This window comes from Pseudorca crassidens, chromosome 11 (genome assembly GCF_039906515.1).
Source record: "Pseudorca crassidens isolate mPseCra1 chromosome 11, mPseCra1.hap1, whole genome shotgun sequence".
Classification (NCBI taxonomy): domain Eukaryota; kingdom Metazoa; phylum Chordata; class Mammalia; order Artiodactyla; family Delphinidae; genus Pseudorca; species Pseudorca crassidens.
In genome coordinates this window covers 26,898,247-26,913,857 of record NC_090306.1, presented here as the reverse complement: position 1 = coordinate 26,913,857, position 15,611 = coordinate 26,898,247, and the positions used below count along the sequence as shown (strand labels likewise).

General features: G+C 37.4%; 1 protein-coding gene and 1 long non-coding RNA gene across 2 annotated transcripts in view; one reads left to right on the top strand and one right to left on the bottom strand.

Annotated features, from left to right (window-relative positions):
* The window catches only part of PKP2 (plakophilin 2), an 84,592-nt gene extending 76,910 nt beyond the window's left edge, over window positions 1–7,682 (top strand). The window contains exons 11-13 of the mRNA XM_067696114.1: window positions 3,092–3,281; window positions 6,006–6,093; window positions 6,224–7,682. Coding sequence (XP_067552215.1) covers window positions 3,092–3,281; window positions 6,006–6,093; window positions 6,224–6,292 — 347 coding nt within the window. The 3' untranslated portion in view covers window positions 6,293–7,682. The remainder of the gene's footprint in view (window positions 1–3,091; window positions 3,282–6,005; window positions 6,094–6,223) is intronic.
* A 4,478-nt stretch (window positions 7,683–12,160) lies between these two features.
* LOC137201778 (uncharacterized) overlaps window positions 12,161–15,611 on the bottom strand; it is a 100,501-nt gene continuing 97,050 nt past the window's right edge. Inside the window, exon 4 of the long non-coding RNA XR_010932317.1 lies at window positions 12,161–14,973. This is a non-coding gene — a long non-coding RNA (uncharacterized lncRNA). The remainder of the gene's footprint in view (window positions 14,974–15,611) is intronic.

The window sequence follows — 15,611 nt, the reverse complement described above, 5'->3', positions numbered from 1 at the left end:
ATCTACACACACACACACACACACACACACACACACTGACACAGTGCCAAAAGGTCTGTGGTTATGTTTTAACAATGTCATTTTCAAAAACAGCCAATAGTACAACATGGAACAGGAGGTTTCATACAATGCCTTTGTGCCCATTATGAACGTAGAGAGCCTGGAAATTTTTCCGTGAATCTGAAAGAAACCTTGCCAAAGGCACTGTCTCAAAATTATGAAAGTGTTCTTCTCATTGTCTTTCATGGACTTTTGTGCTGCACTTCAATCAGGTGTATTATCCTTTGACTTATTTTTTCTCAAATGAAATGTTAAGTCCATCTTTAGAGCATAGCTGATGAGAAGAACTGCGCTCTGCACACTGTGCCTATGCCTTCAGGGCAGAAATGCTGTTGTCTTAAGTTCCACAGTCCTCCAGCTGTTGGAACAATACAGCTGTAGCCCCACAATATATATAAGGTGATTTCACTGATCAACCTCCCCATGATTGTTTTAAGGACAATCGTGAGAAGAGGCTTCAGCAAGATAAATGCAATTTTTGAATTCCAAATTGGCTTTATGTCAAATATGTAATTTGAGTAAAAGTACTTGTATTAATTCAGGGTATTAATAGCCAGGAATAAATGAAAATCAGTTTGAAATACAAGCTTTGTGTTTTTCATGAGAGATTTCTAGGCCAAGTAAAACTTCCCATGGGCTGACCTGGAATGAAGTCATCACATTTCACTTAGATTTAACAGAAATAAACTTGAAACATATTTTCTTAAAAACTTGAAGATAGGCAACTTAGCATGGTGACAGAGTAACAGGTCTCATGCAGAAGACATTGGTCTGCATCCTATAATGTTACTTTGCCACATGTCACCTTGGATAGTCATTTAACTGCCCTAAACCGAATGAAATTAGTAATCACTATAGAACAGTGTTTTTCCAGGGATCAGATAACATAATGTATGTGCAAGCACCAGCATTAACTAAAATCTCCTTCAATAATATGACATTGAGCTATAACCCTCCAATATCATGATAGGGCCTTTGATTTTATATTTCACTATTAAAGATCTAACTTTGTCTCAAAGTGAATGTATTTACTCAGGCCCTCAGGGTGTGTGTGTGTGTGTGTGTGTGTGTGTGTGTGAGTAGAGAGACGGAATGACCCCTCCTTTACTGTACTGTAGTGTTTAACTTTGTCGATATAAACAGTTATACTACTCTTCTAAGAAAAACAAACATGATATAAAATGTTAGAGATTCTAACTTCTCTTAATTCTCACTCCTCCTCAGACATAACCCAAAGTTTCGACCGTAAAATTGATCTGTAGAATTGAACATTCTTGTTGGTCATACTGAGGGAGGAGAGGTGGAACTCTCTCAGCAGGGATCAGTCTCAGCGTGGGCAGCCTGGTCTCAGCCAGCCATTGATGCACCCTGCAGAGAGATCAGTTGTACATTTTCTGTTGTGACTGTCTCACACTTGTTTTCATGCTGTCGACCTAAATTCAGCAAAAGGAAAATTCAGGTTCTCAAGGCCTTTCATTCTGTGGTTTAACTTACTAAGAGGAGGAAGCCTTCTGGTAGTTACTCACATCTGTGGAGAGCTTACTATGTGCCGGGAACTGTGATACAGTTAGCACATGGTAACTCATTTAATCCCTCAAAACAGTCCTGTGAAGTAAATACTATTATTATTCCATTTTACAAATTGGGAAAATGCAGCATAAAGAGGTTAAGTAACTTACCCAGACCACACAGCCATGAAGTAGCAGAGACAAGACTAAAACTAACAAAGTGTAGCTTCAAAGACTGAGCTCTGAGCTCCTAACACTATGCCAAGATGCTTAGACAACAGTGAAAAAGGAAGTGTTCAGGCCTTTGAGCAGAAGGTATGTCTTTCCTGTCAATCAGGTCCAGGTATTATCAAAGGAAGACATATGGTTCCGTTCCTTTTATTGAGTACCTTTCTATTTTAGGCATAGTGATCGATGCTGGAAATCCAGAAATGAATACAATAATTGTCCTCAAGCAACTCATGGCTCCATTTGGAATTCAGACAGGCACATAGCTAATTACAGTCTGGTATCAGAGAGAGAAGTGCAGTTCAAGGTGTCACATAAACTCAGATGAAGAAAATAAAATTAGGCAGAAGTATTTGTACAAAGCAATAGAAGCATGCTCTCTATCTTTCAAGGAGAGTCCAAAGTAGTTACAGGGAAAAAAAGCATACATGGAAAGAACTTTTGCAAAATATCAAGTATAAATTCATATTGCCTGAAATATATACCATAGGACAAAGTATAATGACATCATCAAATATTAATACCTCTCTTGTTACTACAGAAAAAGCTAAACGAAAACCCTATAACCAAGATTTTATATATGTAGTGAAAAAATAAATTTTAAATAGTTTCTTTACCTTTTTTTTAATAACGGTTATTTACGTATTAAAGAAACTTTGGGCAGTACAGATAATTTTTTTTTAATATTTTTAAGTCACCACTAATACTATTGTAGAAGAACAAGGGCTGTTACTGTTTTAGTGTATTTCTTCTCAGGTTTCTTGTATATGTGTTTATCCTTTAAGTATACCGGTTATTTTCACATAGAATATTAACAAATATTTTCTTGTTATTATACATGCTTCATAGATATGTTTTGGGGTGCATAATATTCTTTGCAGATGTGCTTTAGTTAATCATATTCATATTATTGGGATGTTTAGGCTTTTTAAAATTTTTTATGATATATATAATACTATAATAAAGATCTCTGCTTTTACCATTTTTAAAGTGATGTCTTCAGGATGAATTCTCAAAAGTGGAAATACTGAATCAAAAAATGTGAAAATTTAAAAAAAATTTTGACATTTCTGTCAAATTGCTTTCTGGAAAGATCTCCAGTACACTGACCACAAAGTATCATCTTTTTAAAAATCTTTTTTTTTTTTTTTTTTTTTTTTTGGTAATTTGAGTATTAAAATGGTTACATCCTTCCATACGTTTGTTAACCAAATGTTTCTTCTTAAATGTTATTGGGATCTTGAGGTTAAGAAACAATCTTTTTAATCAAGTGTTCTTTTTTCTTTCATTTGTAGCCAGAGAAACTCTACCTGATTTGGTTTCCATAATTCCCAACACAGTCCCAAGTACTGATCTTCTCATTGAAACTACAGCCTCTGCCTGTTACACATTGAACAATATAATCCAAAATAGTTACCAGAATGCACGGGATCTTCTAAACACTGGGGGCCTGCAGAAAATTATGACCATAAGCACAGGTGACACGTAAGTCCTTTAGCATCTGCCTGTCAGCGTCTCCCCTTTCCCCACCACCACTCTCATATGTAAATAATGCAGTTGTGAATGTCCAGGCATTGAGTACCATGGGCAACATGGCCAAAAAATAAGATTGTAAAGCCGGACCGGATCATCTGTTCCAGTCCTTGGTGATCAGGCAAGTGAAAGCTGAATCCTCTAAGCCAAGTAGTTGCTCATTCTCTTCTAAAATATCCAGAAATAGTAAAACTCCATAGCTTATCTGGGTCGTGCATTCCAGCATTTTATTGACCTAATTAATTGTTTCCCAGAATCACAGCTGTGATTTAAAAAGAGAAGAAAGTAAGCAAATTGGAGTCCTATGGACAAGGAATGCCCTTTTCCTCACTTAAATATGTGAAGCAGGTGTCACCCGTAATAGCATGAGGAGGGGAAGTAGGAGGCAGCGTAACAAGAAATCCTTGCTTTCTCAGTTTTCTTTATCACATCTCTTCCATCTCTTATTCTCTTTTGAAGTAGAAGATTTAATGCATGTAAGTCATCCCACATCCTTGTGTCTGTGTCTTCAAATATTCCCCATTTTAAAAATAAAAGGTGAAGAAGAGAATGAAAAACATTGTGTAACCAAATTATTACTGTTAGTTAACTCAGAGCGATGGGATCCCAAGGGGGTATGAAGAGTATTATTTTTTTCTCTTTATATGACTCTGAATTGTTTGACTTGTTAAATAAAGTTAGTTTTGTAAGTAACCAAAAAAGAAAACAAATGTTATTATAGGCCAGTTCTAATGAGTTGCAAAGCAAACGGACTTGACCTGTAGTAGAAAAATGTGTGCTTGGCTGTGCAGAGGCTAGCATAGGGATCTGTGGTATCCCGAATGAGCACAACCCTTCCCCCCACAGCCCCGCCCAGTTTAGGCCCCTTGTGCTCTGCAGTTCCCCTTTGGCAAAGCTCACATGGAAGGAGGACTACATTCAGAGTCACATGATTAAAAGGAGCCCTAGTTAGAATGTCCATTTCCCAAAAGCAGGGAATATTTACCTGCTCCCAAGTAGCAGTTGCTCAGCCTTTGTGGAAAGTATGAATTATTGCTGCAAAGCAGAAACGACTATTCCAAGTTGTCATCCAAACTTCTAACCAAATCTCTATAAGACAGTATGACTTTAATTATTTGAGTATTCAGATGTAAGAAGCACATGGGAATACACCATCACTTTTGGAAATTTCTTGTAGCTTAGAAAATTACAGGGTGTGCTATTCTGTTATTTTTCATTGCACTGAGTGTCCCATTTGTAAGCCAGTCCTCATATGCCCTGTCTCCAAAAAGAAAAAAAAAATTCAACAAGGAACTCCTACCAGTTGGGTCTACTGTCTCTTCCTTGCTAGAGTGTTGTACAGCTAACCCATAATTTATGGGCTAGCCTGATAACCAATCACCATTTACATTTCATCTTTGAATAAATGAGTTCCAAGTGCCAAGCAACCAACTTAATGAACAAACTTCATGACTATAACACCCTTGCAATTTAAGAACTTACAATTTTAAATATTAGAGATCCACAGTTTTCATGGATTTATTAGTACTTCAGTTATTAGCAAGTGATTCTGAAAAGTCCCTGAGGTACTAAAAAAAAATCTGTAAGGTGCTAATTTTACTTACCCTCCTTACACTGCTGGTATGAAAGGCAAGGTCTTTTAGCTATTAAATGAACCCAGCATGGGCTTCTTCATACAGCTTTGCATTCTCTGTTCTTGGTTGCATGCTTACAAACTCCTGTGATAGGAAAAATAAAATCTTTGTTTCTTTGTTAAAAGAAAAAATGCAGCCATGTGCTAATTCAAGTGATGGAAGAGAGAGAAACCTAAGAAAGCACTGATCCTTAGCCAGAAACAAGAAGTTTGAGACAAATTTAAAAGCAGAACATCAAAAACATATACAAATAATAATAATAAAGTTTAAATAAAAAGTACATATAATAATAATAAAGTTTAAAAAAAAAGTAAGGGGACTTCCCTGGTAGTCCAGTGGTTAAGACTCCAAGCTTCCAATGCAGGGGGCTCACGTTCAATCCCTAGTCGGGGAACTAAGATCCCACATGCTGCACAGTGTGGCCAAAAAAAAAAGTAAGTACAATGTCAGATTCAGTGCGGACTTGGATTTATAACAGGAACACACTTTCCATTTGCTATATACAAAAACATAAATTTTGAAACTGTATTAAAATAACAGCTGCTCCAGTAAGAATTTATTAATTTGAAAAAGGTACATAATCCCTACATTCATGGAGTCACTAAGTCTAAGAGTTACACATATTTTTCAATCATACTTTCATGCGTTTATACTATATAAATATGCGTTATAAATATACAAGTATTTTCTAAAAATATGTAATATAAATGTACAAATATAAATTTTATGCTATAAATAAATTCAAGAAATTATTATACTCTAAGAATACATGCCTTATAAATATCAGGAATTTGCTTTATAAACTATTTGTTAGCACTTTGCTAGTGGTTTGAAAAGATTTTTAAAAAAACAAAAGCACCAACGTGGCCCCTGGCCTCCTAAAGCTCACCATCTAATCTCTTGTCATGGTGAGTGGCCTGACTTAATGGATGGCTCCTGAGTGACAGCAATTGAAGAAGATTTACAGAACGTCCAAAGACAGCATCCAGAAGCCTCATACTTTCTCACTGATCTCCGAAAAATGTCCTTTTCTTCTTTTCAGCTGTGCTTCCAACAAAGCAAGTAAAGCTGCTTCTGTTCTCCTATATTCTCTGTGGACCCACACGGAGCTCCATAATGCCTACAAGAAGGTAAGAATGCTAAAAAGAGCCAGATAATAATGTCCCGCTTGACTTGACCCTGGTGAGAATTCACTAAAAACTGCATTTTCTTGTGTGAAAATGTTGTTAACCTTTCACATTTCTGTTTGCTTATTCAAAGGCTCAGTTTAAGAAGACAGATTTTGTCAACAGCCGGACTGCCAAAGCCTACCACTCCCTGAAAGACTGAGGAACATGAAAAAGTGCTCTCAGAAATATGAACCTCATCATTCTCAGTCACAAAAAGCCCCAAAGGAAAACACCTATTTTTCTACTTCCCAGCCCAATAAACTTCAAAAAAGCGTGTCCTGTTGCTGTCCTTTTCTATATCCATGGTCCCCAGGATCCAGAAAACAAATAATCAAACTATAATTTTATTAGTTTTCCAGAGGACATTTGCAAGTTTGCCACCAGTGGATACTGGCAACAGGCTCGATTTTACCCTCTACAAATAGTGGTCTTTTTGATCACGGCTGACAGTGTATGTCCTACTGGAATCGAAATGTGAATTCATGTGGAATGGACGTTAACAGAATAAATAAGGAAGGAAGCTGCTGTATTACTAGGATTTTAAAAGTTTGATTTACATTTATATTCCTTTTCTGGTTTCCATGTTTTGTCACTCACATGCACGTTGCTTCACCATTGAGCCATGAGTGTCTTGTTCTGCAGTGTTGAAACAGAATGGAAACAACAAGAAATATTTGTGGGGTTATCCAGGTGAAAATGTAATGACAAAATTACTTGTTTGTTTACTTTGTGCTTGTTTTTATCCTCTTGAATTTTTTCTCTGATTTTCAATGAACTTAAGAAATTTAGGTCACAGAACATGCATGACTATAAGGAAAAGAAATTGAAAGGAAGTGATCATAGCAAATGTAAAAGTCTTTTCTACAGAGAAAGTCAACTATGGTTATGAAATTCAGTGTTCCCTCAAAATACTGAATAAGTAGGATTTTTACTCAAGGAAATACTTCACCTATATTAACACCATTAAATGCAAATCTCTTCTGACAGTAGCATTCAGTGTAATCTATTTCCTGGACTTCTTCAGCCACTGCTATGGGCTGGTGGAAGAATGGACTCTACTGTTTGGCTACAAAAGAAACCTAGGCCTCTCAGACTACTGGACCAGCCAGGGCCCTGAAAACACAGCTCATTTTAATGAAGTACATTATCAACCAGCCCTACTTTGCCCAACATTTAAAAAATAGAACCACTAAACTCATGTGACCTTCCTTAGGCCATTATTTTAAGTCAAGGAAAAGCTAGAAAAAAAATGAAGTTATGTTGAGGAAAAATGTGTCTAGGCTGTCCAGAAATGATACGAGAAATACTAATGTTTTAAAGTTGACAGCATCATCTATTGAAGTGAGTCTATATTAAGTGTTATTTTAACTGGGCTGTGATTAATACCATTCAGATAGAATTAGTCTTCTTAACTATAATTCTGTTATATTTTGCTTTTTAAAAAAAAATCTGACAATATCTGTTGTAAGAAAGTAAGAAGGAAAAAAATCCTTCAGCTCCTTTTGGCCAGAAAAGTGTAATAGGAAATAAATTGCCACTTTCAATTTGAATGTGTACTTAAGTGTTTATTATATTTGTTTTGTTTTGGTTTTTTTGGCCAGACAGCTTGTGGGATCTTAGCTCCCCAACCTGGGATCGAACCCGAGCCTACGGCAGTGAAAACACCAAGTCTTAACTACTGGACCACCAGGGAATTCCCAAAGTCTTTATTATATTTGGAACTTAAAATTTTTTCAATTTCAAAAGCTCAGTGAAGAAGACTTAGGTTACTAACCTAGTTCAAAATGAAATTATTTAGATACCAATTTTTAAAATACTGAAGAAAGAAATTATATCCCTTTTATCAGAATTCTGATGATAAGCATTTGGAGTATATTTATTCCTCCAGAGAATTAATGTATATTCAAGAAGTTTCTGTGTTTTTAAGACATTAGTAGAGCCTTCAATAATATTAAACACAAAATGAGGCAAAAATAACATTGCCTGCCTTGGTATCTGTGAGTATCTGATTTATTTGTGTATCTTGGTGTATGTGGTATGATTGACATGACATAAATTCAACTTTAATTACTAAGGGTTTAATACTTTTTAATTGCTGTATTTCTTCCCTAATTAGTCCTAAATTCTTTACCAAGAAACACTTCCTATAAGAAAGATGGGACTAGCTAGCGACTAAAACATGTGAAAATGGAGAGACATACAAATCTAGGTATTGCTAGATTTCAGTAAATTGAATGGGTCTGTGACCATGAAAAGATAGACTATGCTTGATCCCCATGTCCTGCTTTGTCCCTTTGTTTACAAAAACCTCACTTCTTTACTTTCTATGAACACTTCTGAGGGAGGTCCTTATGCAGTTGAATATCACTTTTTTTTTTATATATAAATTTATTTATATTTCTTTTTGGCTGCGTTGGGTCTTCGTTGCTGTGCGCGGGCTTTCTCTAGTTGCGGCGAGCACGGGCTACTCTTCGTTGCAGTGCACGGGCTTCTCATTGTGGTGTCGTCTCTTGTTGCAGAGCACAGGCTCTAGGTGCGTGGGCTTCAGCAGTTGTGGCCCTTGGGCTCAGTAGTTGTGGCTCACAGGCTTAGTTGCTCCGCAGCATGTGGGATCCTCCCGGACCAGAGCTCAAACCCATGTCCCCTGCATTGGCAGGCGGATTCTTAACCACTGTGCCACCAGGGAAGCACCCTGAATATCACTTTTGATCACAGGTCTATACACAAAGCTTTTTTTCTTTTCTATGTGTCCCAGACTGTACCCATGTCATCAAAGGAACAAAGGGACTGAGCTGGGACTCTGCATGCATTTATGTTAAGAGATCTAAAGGCCTTGCTGCCTTGTCAAGAATTCTTAACGATCTTCTGGAATATGGGAGTTTGCTGCCCTGGATTTCTATCAAATGAAAAATTTTATACCAGATGGAAAAAACCCAAAGGGTTGTTTGATACGATAAAGAGGGGATTAACATGTCAAATGGGAAAATAAGCAGCATGAGTAGATAAACCACTTTAAAACCAATTTTATCACCCTATGAAGAAGCAATTCCTTAGAAGAAAGAAGGAAATGCTGGGGGAGAAATATGTATATATACACACACACATATATAAATAATATGTATGTTTAATATATATATTATATATAAATATATATAAATATATAATATATAAATAATATGTATGTTTTTATATATTAATATATATTAATATATAAATATGTATATTTATATATAAATATGTATGTTTTAATATATATTGAAACGTATATATATACGTTTATATATAAATAATATGTGTGTTTTAAATATATAAATAATTTTAAATATATAAATAATATGTATGTTTTAATATATATTGAAACGTGTATATATATATGTAATTTATATACTATAGTTACAAATGAAATTTCCTCTGAATAAAATATATAATGAAGGCACTGCATTGGAATGAGCAGGACTTCGGTATGTGTGTACTTTGAACAAAATTGCAGAAGCCTTGAATCACAGAATCTGAGGATTAGGAGGGAATTTAGAAGGCATCTGGTCAAGTCCTCTTTAGAGTATCTTCTTGTATCATAAAAGACTCAGTTCTTATTAAAGTAACAGAAGAAAAACATGCAATCATTCATTCAACTAATGTCTAACATGACCCTGTAACTGGCCTATCTTCAGATTCAGTAACTGTTGCATTTTAAAGTATTCATTGTGGAAGTGAAAATAGATTAAAAAGGAAACAAACTCTTCAAAACAAAACTCGGCTTTAGATTTAATGTTTTATTTATAGTGGAAATGACAGTTTCATCTCTTATGAAATAAACTTCAACCCTTTAAGAACTGTAACTAAAATGAAAACTCTTTTTTTTTTTTTTTTTTTTTTTTGAGGTACGCAGGCCTCTCACTGCCGTGGCCTCTCCTGTTGCGGAGCACAGGCTCCAGACGCGCAGGCTCAGCGGCAATGGCTCACGGGGCCCAGCTGCTCCGCGGCATGTGGGATCTTCCCGGACCGGGGCACGAACCCGTGTCCCCTGCATCGGCAGGCGGACTCTCAACCACTGCGCCACCAGGGAAGCCTGGAAAACGTCTTTTTTTATGATCTACTCAGAAAGAGAGACCAAAATGCCACACATTGGCATAGAAGTTGTTTAAAATATGTTAAGGGAAAGCATTTTGAAAGTCATAGGGAGACACAAAGAACCCAGCAATATCCAGCCTGGAAGAAGGGTGTTGTGTTATCTGTCTTTAAATATCTGAGAGACCACGGTGTAGAAGATGACACAGTCTTCCTGACAGAGTAGAAGACAGACCAGGGTGAGTAGGCAGAGGCTTGTGTGACTGGCTTTGACTGAACCAGAGTGGACATATGTTGAGCACTTCTCACAGCCTCCTCATGAGGTATGTACTTCTTTTTCTTTTTTTTTTTTTTTAATACATTTTACACATGAAAATAACCTGAAGCAGAGAAAGGTTAGGTCACATTCCAAAGCTGCATAGCTAGAAAGTGCAGAGGGGCCATGTAAACCCAGGTGGGATGGCTTCTCTCTGGGTTCCCTGGGAGCCAAGAATGCAAGACTCAGGTCTCCGTGCTAGGGAAACGTGGGGCTCTCTTTGGCTTGTCTCTTGGCAAGTTAAGAGGATAGTCTGACATAATGGTTAAGAGGATTGATTCTAGGACCAGCCAGCCTGAACTCAAAATTGTGACTGTTCTACTTACTGGGAGGGTAAGGGTAAGGGTTAGGGTTAAGGCTAGGGTTAGTTGGGGGAAGTTTCTCACTTCTCAGATAGGTTGGTTCAATTAAAAGCCCGACCTTCCCCCCAGCCATGCATTTTGTACACCCACACATACACATACTGATTCATCCCTCAGAAGGCCAGGTAGAAATGAGGAAAATAAATATGGCCCAGACAAGTGTTGCTGAAAGTCTGTTCTTCAGAACACAAGATCTTTGGGAGTATTTATAAGTGTTATGCGCAAAGAAATATCCCATACTTGAAGTCTGAAAAGGGCTGAGTTATACAAATATTGAAAGAATCTGGATTACAAGACTTCTCACAGCCCCTAATATGCAGCGTACATTGTGAAATCTCCAAAAAGGGCTACAGTATGTTGCATGTCACAAACCTTTGGTTCAATCAGTGAACCTAGATGATTCTTGAAGCTGTGCTTCTGTTGTAAACACTGTGACCAGCAGTGATGTGAGCCATAGTCAAGAGGAAAAAAGGCATTTATCTTGTTCACAGTCTAGCCCAATTCATCTTGCTAAAACCTGGACTACTAGTAAACCATACCTGGGCTTAGTCATCATTTAGTAAAATCTGAAAATCAGCGACTTCAATAGATTTAGGACTAGTTCCTGAACATTTTGTCTCATTCCCACCTGGAGTGCTGCATCTGTGGATGAGAAGGTAACTCAGGAGTTACGTATTAGCCCAGAGAAGCAGGTTGAGACAGCAACATTCTTACATCTGGCTGATCAGACCTCTTCATAAATCCCACTTCAAGAAGCAGTTAAATCTCTCCGAAGCCTGAATTTTGCTTGTAAGCTGCTAACACACATCTGGCAAGGAATAAAAATCAAGTCCAAATTGTTGCAGATTTTCTTAGAACCATTGCAGTATGTTCTTCCCAGTAACAGTGTTTTGGGTGTTTTCTTGTTTTGGAAAGGAAGTTAGGGGTATCCATTTTCAATTAGGATATCTTTCAACATACATGTATTGAGCACTTGTTCCTGGAGCTGAGGACCAGTGAGATGTACCTTTCTGAGGAAGCTCTCACAGCTCTTCGTGAAACTGACTTCACTGTGACAGTTTACAGTGCCCTTCGCTTCACCTGGGAAATGAAAAGTCATCAACTGTGTGGTGAGGGTTAAGGCACTCTAGACCTACACAGGTCTTCTGGAATAGATCTCTCTCATAAAACAAGAAATGGTTAGAGTGAGAAGCAGAGAATAATTAAGAAAATACCTTTGTTTTTAGCCAGAAGGGGTTAAGTCAGAATTGACACTCCTGTAATAAGTGCATGAAAATTCTAATATTTTGAAAATAGACAAAATTTATTTTCCTCAGGAACTTGTTTCTTTTACTCCTTGCTCTAATTGGAGATTTTTGCAGTCCTAAATTTAAAAGACATAAATAATCTATTTTAGTGGTACGGTCAAAACAGCTTTTTTTAAAAAGAATTAGGTGTGAACATATTAAATAGCATATTAACATACTCCAACTTTTGGTGTCTCATCTCTAAAATGACCCAATTCTTCATCTCATGTTGTGTTTCTCCTGTTTTAGTTTATCACTTAAGATGCTTCATTTGCAGTTGAGTAAGTAGAAAGTTCAACTCAAAATGGCTTAGGCAATAAATGATTTTTGCCTAAGTAACAGGGACATCAGGTTTAGGCTCAGGTTTGGTTATTTCAGCAGTTCATTGAGGTCATCAAGAACTCAGATTCTGGGACTTCCCTGGTGGTCCTGTGGGTAAGACTCTGCTGTCCCAGTGAGGGGGGCCCGGGCTCGATCCCTGGTCGGGGAACCAGACCCCACAGGCATGCCAAAACTAAAGATCCCACATGCCGCAAATAGGACCAGGCACAACCAAAATAAATAAATGAATATTTTTTTAAAAAAGAGAGAACTCAGATTCCTTTAATCTTTCTGCTGTCATCCTCACCATATTAGGTTTTGTCTCCAGGTTGATTTCTTCATGTTGACAAAATGGTTGCAGCAACTCCAAACATCTCACCTTCACAGAGCCACGTCCAAAGGCCAGAAAAGTAAACATTCCTTTCTTGCATTCTTTTTTTTAAAAACAAAGAAAAATTTCCCAGAAGCTTCCATCAGACATTCCTCATTTCATATTGCCCAGAATTACATCACACATCCATTCCTAAATCAATTCCTGGTGAGAAAAATGAAACTACTATTCCTTTCTCTTTTTTTATAAATTTATTATTTTTAAAATTATTTATTTATTTGGCTGTGCAAGGTCTTAGTTGCAGCACACGTGATCTTTTTTGTGGCGTGCAAGATCTTTAGTTCTGGCATGCGGGATCTTTTAGTTGCGGCATGTGGGATCTAGTTCCCTGACCAGGGATGGAACCCGGGCCCCCTGCATTGGGAACGCGGAGTCTTAACCGATGGATCACCAGGGAAGTCCCTACTATTCCTTTCTTAAACCAATCATATTTCACCGAAGGCAGGGGCTACCTTCCCTGAGACTCATGAATGGTGAATACTTGAACAAAGTCAGTGTATAATTGAGCAAGGAAAAAGGGGGCTGCAGAATAATCAACCAACATTGCCTGCCCTATGTAGAGACACTCAAAGAAAAAAGAATTAACATTTTTTAGCAAACTGATTTCATTTGACTTATAAGACAACTGTTCTTTCAAATGCTGCAGATAAAAGAGCAAGTTTATCTACTATGGCTGTTGCATTGCATTTAGAAAAAGTCCTTGAAAGTTTATGGTTGAAGAATGATAGGAGAGCTAGGAACTGCAGTTAAGCAAATAATCATGATTTCAAGGAGAACAATAAAAGAAGATGATGCTCAATTGAACTGTAGAGGTAGAATAAAATCATTTCAGAAACTACTGTGTCTCTTTTTTATTCTCTCCTTTTTTTTTTTTCATTCTCTCCTTTTCTTGACATCTACTATTCCTCACCTTTACCTGCTAATTATGGAACAGAAGTTGTACCTTCATTGACCAAATTACCTTGGAAGAAAGTTGGCTTGAGCTTGAGGTGTTTGGATAATCTCCAGTTACCTCAATGAGACATTAGTTTAGCTGAGTAGAAAGAATTGGGTTTGGATTCTGACTTTACTTCTCAATGGCTGTGTGACTCTGGGGAGTTTAACTTCCTGAGTGTCAATTTTACCTCATTGGTAAATGGAGTTGAAAATTATTGATTATAGGATTGTTGAGGGAATAAACTGAGATGATGTTTTCAAAATGCCTGGCTCCTAGTGATTACTTCCTTTTTGTAGATCTGGCTGCTGCCCAGAGGTCCCCAGGCTTCAGTTTCTGCCTTCAGTTTTATTCCTCTGCTTTTCGGTGTCCCAGGGATCACCTTAAAGCAGAAAGCAAACTCCATAGTGGTAAAACAGGAAATGATAGAGGAAGGAAAACCTGGGTGTTGAATTTCCTTGCCCCCTCCAGCCCTTCCTCATGCCACCAGGTTTCGCTTACTGTTCTTCTGCTGACCTGAGATCCACAACCCCACAGTCCCTTATCCTGCCCATTTTTACACCAAACTCCATCCTCCTGAAGAATTCAAATCAGGGGAAACTTCGAGGGGCACAAAGTGAAACAACTCCCTTTCTTGCTGCTTAGGGGTGCAGCAGGAGACAATGTGTTCTTGCTAACCTAGGTGGAAATATTGAGTATGTTTTTCTATTAAAATAATTTGTTCTACCCAAGGTAAATAATGTGTCAGGTCAGCCAAACAGTAAAACTTAATTTCCTTTTCTGAAAAAAGTGATTTTGCGGGGAGAGTATTCAGATAACCTTCAAGAGTAAATATTTGTATGAAAGTTGGGTAAGGCATACACTTGACTTTTAACAGGACACATGGTGCCCAGCATAAAGACTACATTTCTCTGCCTCACCTGCAACTGAGTAAAGTCATATGACTAAGTGCTAGCCAGTGGGATGTAGGTGAAGTGTAACCCAACAGCTCCTCAAAACCTTCCTTAAGAGACAGTGGACATGTGCCCTTTGCTCTTTTTGTCTCCTTTACCCATTCTTCCTGGAATGCTGATGATACTCACCTGGACCACGGGATGAAGGCCACGTTCTGGTATGGCAGCACGGTGACCTGAGTGGAACCTGGTCACACTAGCTCTAGACCACTTTTTTCAGACATTGCACACAAGAGAGAGAAATAAAATTTTATTGGGTTTATGCTATTATTATCTTAGTTTTTATAACTCACAATAAAACTTAATCCTAACTATTGCTTCTTGATACCATTATCTAGCACAAAATCAAATTTTAAAAAAATTTCAAACCAGAAGATATCAATACAATGCCTCTGTACTAGATCAAAATGCAAAGTACACAGTTAAACTGTTAGCAAGAATACAGAGAAAGGGAAGTTAATTCAATGAGTTAATTTTGGACCTCAGATCCCTTTAACCTGTTGATAAAGTCCTTTACAAAGCAGTCTTCAGCCATGTTGTGGAATTAATTCTACTCAATGGAAAAATAAATAATGGTATCAGATTTCCTCAGAGAAGCATGTTCTGGAGCATATTGCCTGGTGGGGGAAGAGGTAGTGGCTGAAATACAGTACATAAAGCTATGTGACTATAAAAGCTTATTTTCTACGATATATTTGCTGACAAATGTCAAGAGAAAATAGTTTCTATGCAATGAAAAGAGACTTAAGTAGACACCTAACTTAGGTCATAAACATTTTTAAAATGTCAACTGGAAAACCATCTACAGTTGTCTAATACCATGCGTCTCACAGGGGCTCTGTCTGACA